General features: G+C 42.6%; 1 protein-coding gene across 1 annotated transcript; it reads left to right on the top strand.

Moving 5' to 3' along the window:
* The first annotated feature begins 323 nt into the window (after window positions 1–323).
* Window positions 324–10,242, top strand: LOC143925570 (fibrinogen-like protein 1-like protein). The gene is made up of 2 exons (XM_077450047.1): window positions 324–504; window positions 9,487–10,242. The coding sequence occupies exons 1-2, from the start codon at window positions 324–326 to the stop codon at window positions 10,185–10,187; spliced, it is 882 nt and encodes a 293-aa protein (XP_077306173.1). The 3' UTR covers window positions 10,188–10,242.
* Window positions 10,243–10,600: the final 358 nt, after the last annotated feature.

The raw sequence follows: 10,600 nt of genomic DNA, 5'->3' as shown, positions 1-10,600 counted from the left end.
TGCAGAGAGACCACTGCTTAAAGCACAGAGCAAGAGTTTTTCACTACAGCATGCTGGCAGGGAACAGACTTTTCTACTAGGCTGTGGCTGCTTAAGAAAAGAAAAAAAAAAAAAGACTTGCACGCCTTTTGTGGTGACGCACCCAGGATGTATGCGGCTGATTTTACCTGAATGTTTTTTGGGCTTTATCTGTTTGTTGGCCTCCCCCGGTCCTCTCTCAGCTCAATGACATTAATGGCTGCCAGGTGAGGTGCCACTTCTCAGCATCCTGCCATGTATTCACCATTCTCATTGTCATAGAAATCATTTTCTGTATTTTCAGGATGGTTCCTTGGTGGATTTTTCGCCCGTTTTTCCTGCTCACCTTCGCCGCGATCACCTGCAACGCCTTCCTGACTTTTGTACCCCACCAAGATCTGTACAATCAGATTGCTAACAAACACCTGCTCAGCGAGACACAGCTTGGCGAGCTGATCAACGTCCCAGCCTCTGGGGTCTACCGCGGTGAGTGTGGGGGGGGGGGGGGGATTACCATGTTTGGCTCATATTTTGTATTAAAAGAATAACCAGAACTTTCAGTGCTGCTTCCCTGAACTTCCAGTCTTCACAGGACAGAGTTAAAAGTGGACAGTTCAGTCTGGAGCCAGTCTGAAATTTTGGAGAGGGGATTACCTTGCCATCCTAGGCTATGGGGCTGTGTGTTTCTATTGCTGAACACAACATAGGGAGGCACAACTCAACTCTATGCCTACAAGAGTTTAAATTTGTGCAATAAGGCCAGCACTCACACTACATGGTTTTGGTAAATCCGAAGACAAAAATCTGCAGAAAATCAAATAGTGTGTATGGGGCCGAAATCTCCTTTGCCAGATGAGCATAACATTCAATCAAAGCTCCTCATTACAACCAGCTTCCTTATTCATGAACTCCTTTCACTTTATGTGCCTTACTGTCAAATCTGTTACAATATGTTGGAGGTTATTGTTACTAATTGTAGCAGATCGATCTCTGTGGATTTGTAGCAGATCTTTTTCCGTCATATAGTAGATGAAATCAGTGCTAGTTGTTGCATTATTTCTTAAAGTGACACGAAACTAAAATATTTTTTATATACCCTCCCTATCTTGTCCTCTGCACCCTCCCTATCTTGTCCTCTGCACCCTCCCTATCTTGTCCTCTGCACCCTTCCTATCTTGTCCTCTGCACCTTCCCTATCTTGTCCTCTGCACCTTCCCTATCTTGTCCTCTGCACCTTCCCTATCTTGTCCTCTGCACCTTCCCTATCTTGTCCTCTGCACCCTCCCTACCTCGTCCTCTGCACCTTCCCTATCTTGTCCTCTGCACCCTCCCTACCTCGTCCTCTGCACCTTCCCTATCTCGTCCTCTGCACCTTCCCTATCTCGTCCCCTGCACCTTCCCTATCTCGTCCTCTGCACCCTCCTTATCTCGTCCTCTGCACCTTTCCTATCTCGTCCTCTGCACCTTTCCTATATCGTCCTCTGCACCTTCCCTATCTCGTCCTCTGCACCTTCCCTATCTCGTCCTCTGCACCCTCCCTATCTCGTCCTCTGCACCCTCCCTATCTCTTCCTCTGCACCTTTCCTAGCTTGTCCTCTGCACCCTCCCTATCTCGTCCTCTGCACCTTCCCTATCTTGTCCTCTGCACCTTGCCTATCTTGTCCTCTGCACCCTCCCTACTCCCTATATAGTCCTCTGCACCCTCCCTATCTTGTCCTCTGCACTCTCCCTATCTCGTCCTCTGCACCTATCCTATCTTGTCCTCTGCACCCTCCCTACCTCGTCCTCTGCACCTTCCCTATCTCATCCTCTGCACCTTCCCTATCTTGTCCTCTGCACCCTCCCTATCACGTCCTCTGCACCTTTCCTATCTTGTCCTCTGCACCTTTCCTATCTTGCCCTCTGCACCTTCCCTATCTTGTCCTCTGTACTTTCCCTATCTTGTCCTCTGTGCTTTCCCTATCTCATCCTGTGCACCTTCCCTATCTTGTTCTCTGCACCTTCCCTATCTCGTCCTCTGCACCCTCCCTATCTTGTCCTGTGCACCTTCCCTATCTCGTCCTCTGCACCTTCCCTATCTTGTCCTCTGCACCTTGCCTATCTTGTCCTCTGCACCCTCCCTACTCCCTATATAGTCCTCTGCACCCTCCCTATCTTGTCCTCTGCACTCTCCCTATCTCGTCCTCTGCACCTTCCCTATCTTGTCCTCTGCACCTTGCCTATCTTGTCCTCTGCACCCTCCCTACTCCCTATATAGTCCTCTGCACCCTCCCTATCTTGTCCTCTGCACTCTCCCTATCTCGTCCTCTGCACCTATCCTATCTTGTCCTCTCCACCTTCTCTATCTTGTCCTCTGCACCCTCCCTACCTCGTCCTCTGCACCTTCCCTATCTCACCCTCTGCACCTTCCCTATCTTGTCCTCTGCACCCTCCCTATCACGTCCTCTGCACCTTTCCTATCTTGTCCTCTGCACCTTCCCTATCTTGTCCTCTGTACTTTCCCTATCTTGTCCTCTGTGCTTTCCTTATCTCGTCCTGTGAACCTTCCCTATCTTGTTCTCTGCACCCTCCCTATCTTGTCCTCTGCACCCTCCTTACCTCGTCCTCTGCACCTTCCCTACCTCATCCTCTGCACCTTCCCTATCTCGTCCTCTGCACCTTCCCTATCTTGTCCTCTGCACCCTCCCTATCACGTCCTCTGCACCTTCCCTATCTTGTCCTCTGCACCCTCCCTATCTTGTCCTCTGCACTCTCCCTATCTCGTCCTCTGCACCTTCCCTATCTTGTCCTCTGCACCTTGCCTATCTTGTCCTCTGCACCCTCCCTACTCCCTATATAGTCCTCTGCACCCTCCCTATCTTGTCCTCTGCACTCTCCCTATCTCGTCCTCTGCACCTATCCTATCTTGTCCTCTCCACCTTCTCTATCTTGTCCTCTGCACCCTCCCTACCTCGTCCTCTGCACCTTCCCTATCTCACCCTCTGCACCTTCCCTATCTTGTCCTCTGCACCCTCCCTATCACGTCCTCTGCACCTTTCCTATCTTGTCCTCTGCACCTTCCCTATCTTCTCCTCTGTACTTTCCCTATCTTGTCCTCTGTGCTTTCCCTATCTCGTCCTGTGAACCTTCCCTATCTTGTTCTCTGCACCCTCCCTATCTTGTCCTCTGCACCCTCCTTACCTCGTCCTCTGCACCTTCCCTACCTCATCCTCTGCACCTTCCCTATCTCGTCCTCTGCACCTTCCCTATCTTGTCCTCTGCACCCTCCCTATCACGTCCTCTGCACCTTCCCTATCTTGTCCTCTGTACTTTCCCTATCTCGTCCTGTGCACCTTCCCTATCTTGTTCTCTGCACCCTACCTATCTTGTCCTCTGCACCCTCCCTATCGTGTCCTCTGCACCCTCCCTATCGTGTCCTCTGCACCTTTCCTATCTCGTCCTCTGCACCTTCCCTATCTCGTCCTCTGCACCTTCCCTATCTCATCCTCTGCACCTTCCCTATCTCGTCCTCTGCACCCTCCCTATCTCTTCCTCTGCACCTTTCCTAGCTTGTCCTCTGCACCCTCCCTATCTCGTCCTCTGCACCTTCCCTATCTTGTCCTCTGCACCTTGCCTATCTTGTCCTCTGCACCCTCCCTACTCCCTATATAGTCCTCTGCACCCTCCCTATCTTGTCCTCTGCACTCTCCCTATCTCGTCCTCTGCACCTATCCTATCTTGTCCTCTGCACCCTCCCTACCTCGTCCTCTGCACCTTCCCTATCTCATCCTCTGCACCTTCCCTATCTTGTCCTCTGCACCCTCCCTATCACGTCCTCTGCACCTTTCCTATCTTGTCCTCTGCACCTTTCCTATCTTGCCCTCTGCACCTTCCCTATCTTGTCCTCTGTACTTTAACTATCTTGTCCTCTGTGCTTTCCCTATCTCGTCCTGTGCACCTTCCCTATCTTGTTCTCTGCACCTTCCCTATCTCGTCCTCTGCACCCTCCCTATCTTGTCCTGTGCACCTTCCCTATCTCGTCCTCTGCACCTTCCCTATCTTGTCCTCTGCACCTTGCCTATCTTGTCCTCTGCACCCTCCCTACTCCCTATATAGTCCTCTGCACCCTCCCTATCTCGTCCTCTGCACCTTCCCTATCTTGTCCTCTGCACCTTGCCTATCTTGTCCTCTGCACCCTCCCTACTCCCTATATAGTCCTCTGCACCCTCCCTATCTTGTCCTCTGCACTCTCCCTATCTCGTCCTCTGCACCTATCCTATCTTGTCCTCTGCACCCTCCCTACCTCGTCCTCTGCACCTTCCCTATCTCATCCTCTGCACCTTCCCTATCTTGTCCTCTGCACCCTCCCTATCACGTCCTCTGCACCTTTCCTATCTTGTCCTCTGCACCTTTCCTATCTTGCCCTCTGCACCTTCCCTATCTTGTCCTCTGTACTTTAACTATCTTGTCCTCTGTGCTTTCCCTATCTCGTCCTGTGCACCTTCCCTATCTTGTTCTCTGCACCTTCCCTATCTCGTCCTCTGCACCCTCCCTATCTTGTCCTGTGCACCTTCCCTATCTCGTCCTCTGCACCTTCCCTATCTTGTCCTCTGCACCTTGCCTATCTTGTCCTCTGCACCCTCCCTACTCCCTATATAGTCCTCTGCACCCTCCCTATCTTGTCCTCTGCACTCTCCCTATCTCGTCCTCTGCACCTTCCCTATCTTGTCCTCTGCACCTTGCCTATCTTGTCCTCTGCACCCTCCCTACTCCCTATATAGTCCTCTGCACCCTCCCTATCTTGTCCTCTGCACTCTCCCTATCTCGTCCTCTGCACCTATCCTATCTTGTCCTCTCCACCTTCTCTATCTTGTCCTCTGCACCCTCCCTACCTCGTCCTCTGTACCTTCCCTATCTCACCCTCTGCACCTTCCCTATCTTGTCCTCTGCACCCTCCCTATCACGTCCTCTGCACCTTTCCTATCTTGTCCTCTGCACCTTCCCTATCTTGTCCTCTGTACTTTCCCTATCTTGTCCTCTGTGCTTTCCCTATCTCGTCCTGTGAACCTTCCCTATCTTGTTCTCTGCACCCTCCCTATCTTGTCCTCTGCACCCTCCTTACCTCGTCCTCTGCACCTTCCCTACCTCGTCCTCTGCACCTTCCCTATCTCGTCCTCTGCACCTTCCCTATCTTGTCCTCTGCACCCTCCCTATCACGTCCTCTGCACCTTCCCTATCTTGTCCTCTGTACTTTCCCTATCTCGTCCTGTGCACCTTCCCTATCTTGTTCTCTGCACCCTACCTATCTTGTCCTCTGCACCCTCCCTATCTTGTCCTCTGCACCCTCCCTATTGTGTCCTCTGCACCTTTCCTGTCTTGTCCTCTGCACCTTCCCTATCTTGTCCTTTGCATAATATAACTTTAACACAAGGGTTCATTTACACCTGTGGTTGAGAAGGGGGGGGGGTTGTCGGTTCTGCTGCAATGGCCATAGCAAAAAATGTTACCCCCCTGGACAGCACCACTGCTGAACCCGACCATTCAAATGCATGGCGGTGCGCCAAATAATGACCATCATGCTAATGCACCAAAAGATGAAGATAAGAGTAGTTATAAGTGGGAGTTCCCTGAGATCGGAAAGGTATTTTAAGGGTTTCTACATATTACAGAGGTTGAGAAAGTCTGGACTGAGGTCCTGTTCACATTCCATGTAGTGGAAATGTGCGTTCCCAGTTGCTTTTTTTTCCATATGTCCTGTACGGGGCAGCCTATTCACTTGAATGGGTCGGCCCTATACAAATTCTTCTTGCAAAAGAAGCTCCCGCAGCTTTTTGGGTGATGGGCTTTGTGCAATCTTTGCACACGAATCTCGCTGAGATTTCCCGCATGCGTTTTTTTTTTTTTTTTTTTGCACCAGCAAAATCGAAACAATTTTTGGGGCGCCATTAAGAATGAATGTGACCCAAACCAGCGTTTTTGGGTCACAATAATTTTGCGTTTATTATATTTATTTATATTTAAGAGTATTAAGAAGTACGCTGAGAGCGCATATTCCATGTATGGGATACTTTGAATTTTTGTAGCAATACGTTTCTGATAACAATTCCTCACTGTATTCTTTGTTTGATTTATTTTTCACACCTTGGGTGACAGCACTGAGATTTTGGTCTAAATGCTGGATATACTGTATATTGCAGCGCTATGCTTTATTTTATTTTATTTTTTATTATAAAATCGCACCATGCCTGAGTTGCCATTAAAAGTAAATGGCTGCAATTTTTGCCACGTGATTTTTGCCACGATCTCAATTCCAGATATTCTAAATGTGATTAGTGAACGAAAATCTTCTTATCTGATAGAGGAAATCTTATTCCATAAAACATTGTTTGTTCTGTGACTGCGACTTCAACTTTTATGACTTACATTTCCTCAAGTGCTAATAAACCAAAAACCAAAAATGGCATAAACTGCAACTTACCGACCATTAGATGTGGCGGCTGCATTGTTTTTTATTTTTTTTTATTTATTTATTTTTTTTTAAGTTTTTTTTTTTCTCTCTGTTTTCACCTGGTGATCTGACCAGTAACACATCTCCTGTATTAGAGCGCCCCCCCCCCCCCCACTCTGGATGAAGGAGCACAGGGGGCACCTTTGGACTGCAGCATTGCCAGTCTTGGGGGGGGAGTGTTAGATAGACATGTGCATGATGAGAAAAATGTGTTTCGATTTGTTAATCTTGTTATTTCATTTTGTTACCCACTTCAGCCCCGGAAGATTTGGCTGGTCAATGACCGGGCCGTTTTTTTGCGATGCGGCACTGCGTCACTTTAACTGACAATTGCGCGGTCATGCGACATTGTACCCAAACAAAATTGCCGTCCTTTTGTCCCCACAAATAGAGCTTTCTTTTGGCTGTGTTTGATCATCTCTGCGGTTTTTATTTTTTGCTCTATAAACAAAAGAAGAGCGACAATTTTGAAGAAAAAAAAAAAACAATATTTTTTACTTTTTTCTATAATAAATTTCCCACTTTTTTTTTTTTTTTTTTTACAAATTTTTTCCTCAATTTAGGCAGATTATGTATTCTTCAACATATTTTTGGTAATAAAAATTGCAATAAGTGTATATTTATTGGTTTGCACAAATGTTATAGTGTCTACAAAATAAGGGATAGATTTATAGCATTTTTATTATTATTTTTTTAATTTTTTTTTTACTAGTAATGGCGCTGATCTGCGATTTTTATCGGGACTACGACATTGCGGCAGACAAATTGGACACTTTTGACACATTTTTGGTACCATTGACAATTATACAGTGATCGGTGCTATAAAAATGCACTGATTACTGTATAAATGTCACTGGCAGGGAAGGGGCTAACACTAGGGGGCGATCAAGGGGTTAACTGTGTTCTAACTGTGGGGGGGGGGAATGGGACTGTCTAGAACTACAGAGAGATCGGTGTTCATACTTAGCATGAACATACGATCTGTCTCCTCTCCCCTGAAAGAACTGGGATTTGTGTTATCACTCTGTCACGCCGTCATCGCGCCCCGCCAGGCGCGAGCATCGACTAGTGGCCAAAAGAAAAAGGTAACGTCGATATGCCCAGCCAAGCCAACCTGCCACAGTAAAACTGAGGCGGCTGATCTGGAAGTGGTTAAATTCGGTTGATTTATTAAATTCGGAATTTGTTTTTCCTTTTTGTTTTTTTCCTTCAAATGTATCAATTTAAAAAAAAGTGGACTTGCCTTTTAGTAAATAAACCCCAATGCGTCAACGGAGCCTAAAGGCAAATAAACTCAGCACTCTGCTCCAGAGCTTAGTAAATTAGAGGGAAGCTCTGCTGACTTTAATCATCCAATCATGTGCAAGCAAAAAAAATTTTTTTTTTATTTTACTTGTGATTGGGTATTATAAAGTGAAACTTTACCTCATTTACTATGCTCTGGAGCGAAGTGCACAGTCTATTTGCCATTAGTAAATCAACCCCTTGGTTTATATGTTGGGTTATATTATCTTATACAGTATATATTATAAACAAAAAAAAAAAAAAAAAAATTATATATATATATATATAAAATATGTATATTTATAATTAATATAATTTTATTATATATTTATTATAATAATAAAAATAAATATGTCTATGTGTGTAATAAATAAATCTATATCTAAATTAATATAATTGTATTTTATATATATATTACACATGTAGACATATTTGTTTATTATTTTAATAAATATATAATAAAATTATATTAATTTATATATTTTTTTATTATTATACTAAATACATAATAAAATGTTATATATATATATATATATATATATATATATATATATATATATATATATATATATGTATATATATATATATATATATATATATATATATATATATATAATTTATATATATCAGCATAATAATATTTTTTAATAATAATTATAATAATTTATCATATATAGATCTATCTATGTGTATATATATATATATATATATATATATATATATATATATATATATATATATATATATATATATATAATTTTATATTTATATTTTATATTAAATTATATTATATAATATATTTTTATTATTATACTAAATACATAATAAAATTGTATTTTTTTATATATATATATATATATATTATACATAATAATAATAATTTATAATATATAGATATCTATCTCTCTCTCTCTCTCTCTCTCTATATATATATATATATATATATATATATATATATATATATATATATATATATATATATATATATATCAAATCTAATATATATATATATTATAATTGTATTGTATTGTATTATATATTTAGTATAATAATAAAAAATATATATATGTGTGTAATAAATAAATATATATGTAAATTAATATAATTTTATTATATGTGATCTATCTATATTATTATTATTATTTTTACTATTATATATATTTTATATCTTACAGTAGATTATCTTATTTGTTGGGTTATGATGTTATTGATATTAAACTTTTACTTTTTTACTTTTACTTATACTAATATAATTTTATTATATATTTATTATAATAATAAAAAAAAATCTATATGTGTGTAATAAATAAATATATATGTAAATTAATATAATTTATATATATATATATATATATATATATATATATATATATATATATATATATATATATATATATATATATAATATATATATATATATATATAAATATATATATATATATTATATATATATATATATATATATATATATATATATATATATATATATATATATATATATATATATATATATATATATATATATATATATATATATATATATATATATATATATAGATAGATAGATCTCTCTCTCTCTATATATAATTTTTTATTATTATATATATTCTATATCTTGCAGTAGATTATTTTATTTGTTGGGTTATGAGGTTATTGATATTAAACTTTTACTTTTTTACTTTTTTACTTTGACTTAGAACTTGTGGCGAAGGACTGCAGAGCGGCTTACTTGAACCTCAGGAGAAGAAGCGGATTCTATGTCCTCTGGCCCAAAGACTCGCCCCCGATGGTGGTGTACTGTGACCTCAGCTCCGAGGGGGAGGGCTGGACCGTTCTGCAGAGGAAGCTCGCCCAGGACAACGCCTCCTTTGGGTCACGTGGCTGGGCAGAATACAAGGATGGGTTTGGTCATCTCCAGGGCAGCCACTGGCTGGGCAATGAGATGATCCATCTGCTCACCAGACAGAACGCCTTCGCCGTCCGGTTCCTCTTGGAGGACAGTCAGGGCAATCAGCACTACGCTGACTACTCCAGCTTCCGGGTGGACAGCGAGGCCAACGGGTATTCTCTGAGGTTGGGGGAGTACTTTGGGAGCGCCGGTGATGCCCTCACCCTCTGGGATGAGTCGGGGATTCACGACAACATGATGTTCTCCACCGAGGACAGGGACAACGACCGGTGGGACCGCAACTGTGCGAAAGAATTGAAAGGAGGGTGGTGGTTCGACAATTGTCGCTCCGCCCTCCTCAATACGGACGGCGAGGTATACTGGGGCAGGGCCTGCACTGAGCAAAACCCGTGTGTGGCCACTGGAATTATGATCAAACCGGGCCGCAAGAACTGCTCCCCCATACCGCTACCGGGGGCTGGGGGATACTATCCCATCCACTACAGCTAGAGTGGGGGGGCGGAGTCATGGCAAAAACACGCCTACAATTTGGTTAAAGTCTATGTACAGCCAGACTCTTTAAAGAAATAGCAGGAAAATATTAGACCCTCTGTTAGTTTTTTTTTTTTTTAGGAGGTTGCCCGTGAAAAGTAAGGCTACCCTTTGAAGGATACCCAGAATGCGTAGAATGCGACTCAAAACCTAAAAAAAACGCTAAAAGAGCGCCAAACCAAGTAGCTTTAAACCCTGGCTGCTGCCCCTTTTAGGCTCCATTCACACTTGTGCGGCTTGTCGTGCGACTTTGTGTCCAATGAGCCGCAGCCCATTGTTTTCAACAGGACCCGTTCAGATCTACGCGACTTAAAGCCGCAGCGACCGTGAAAAGGTTCCTGCGCTACTTTGCTGCAATGAGAGCGTAAAGC

Source organism: Lithobates pipiens, unplaced genomic scaffold (genome assembly GCF_037356315.1).
Source record: "Lithobates pipiens isolate NorthernLeopardFrog02 unplaced genomic scaffold, aLitPip1_a1.2 Scaffold_22, whole genome shotgun sequence".
In the NCBI taxonomy this organism is placed as follows: domain Eukaryota; kingdom Metazoa; phylum Chordata; class Amphibia; order Anura; family Ranidae; genus Lithobates; species Lithobates pipiens.
This window is presented reverse-complemented; position numbering and strand designations above follow the sequence as displayed.

What these genes read in the sequence shown, in the direction of transcription:
- LOC143925570 (XM_077450047.1), top strand. Translation starts at nt 324, where the DNA reads ATGGTTCCTTGGTGGATTTTTCGCCCGTTTTTCCTGCTCACCTTCGCC. An exon ending in AGCCTCTGGGGTCTACCGCG is followed by an intron (nt 505 to 9,486) that starts GTGAGTGTGGGG and finishes ACTTTGACTTAG; the next exon opens with AACTTGTGGCGAAGGACTGC.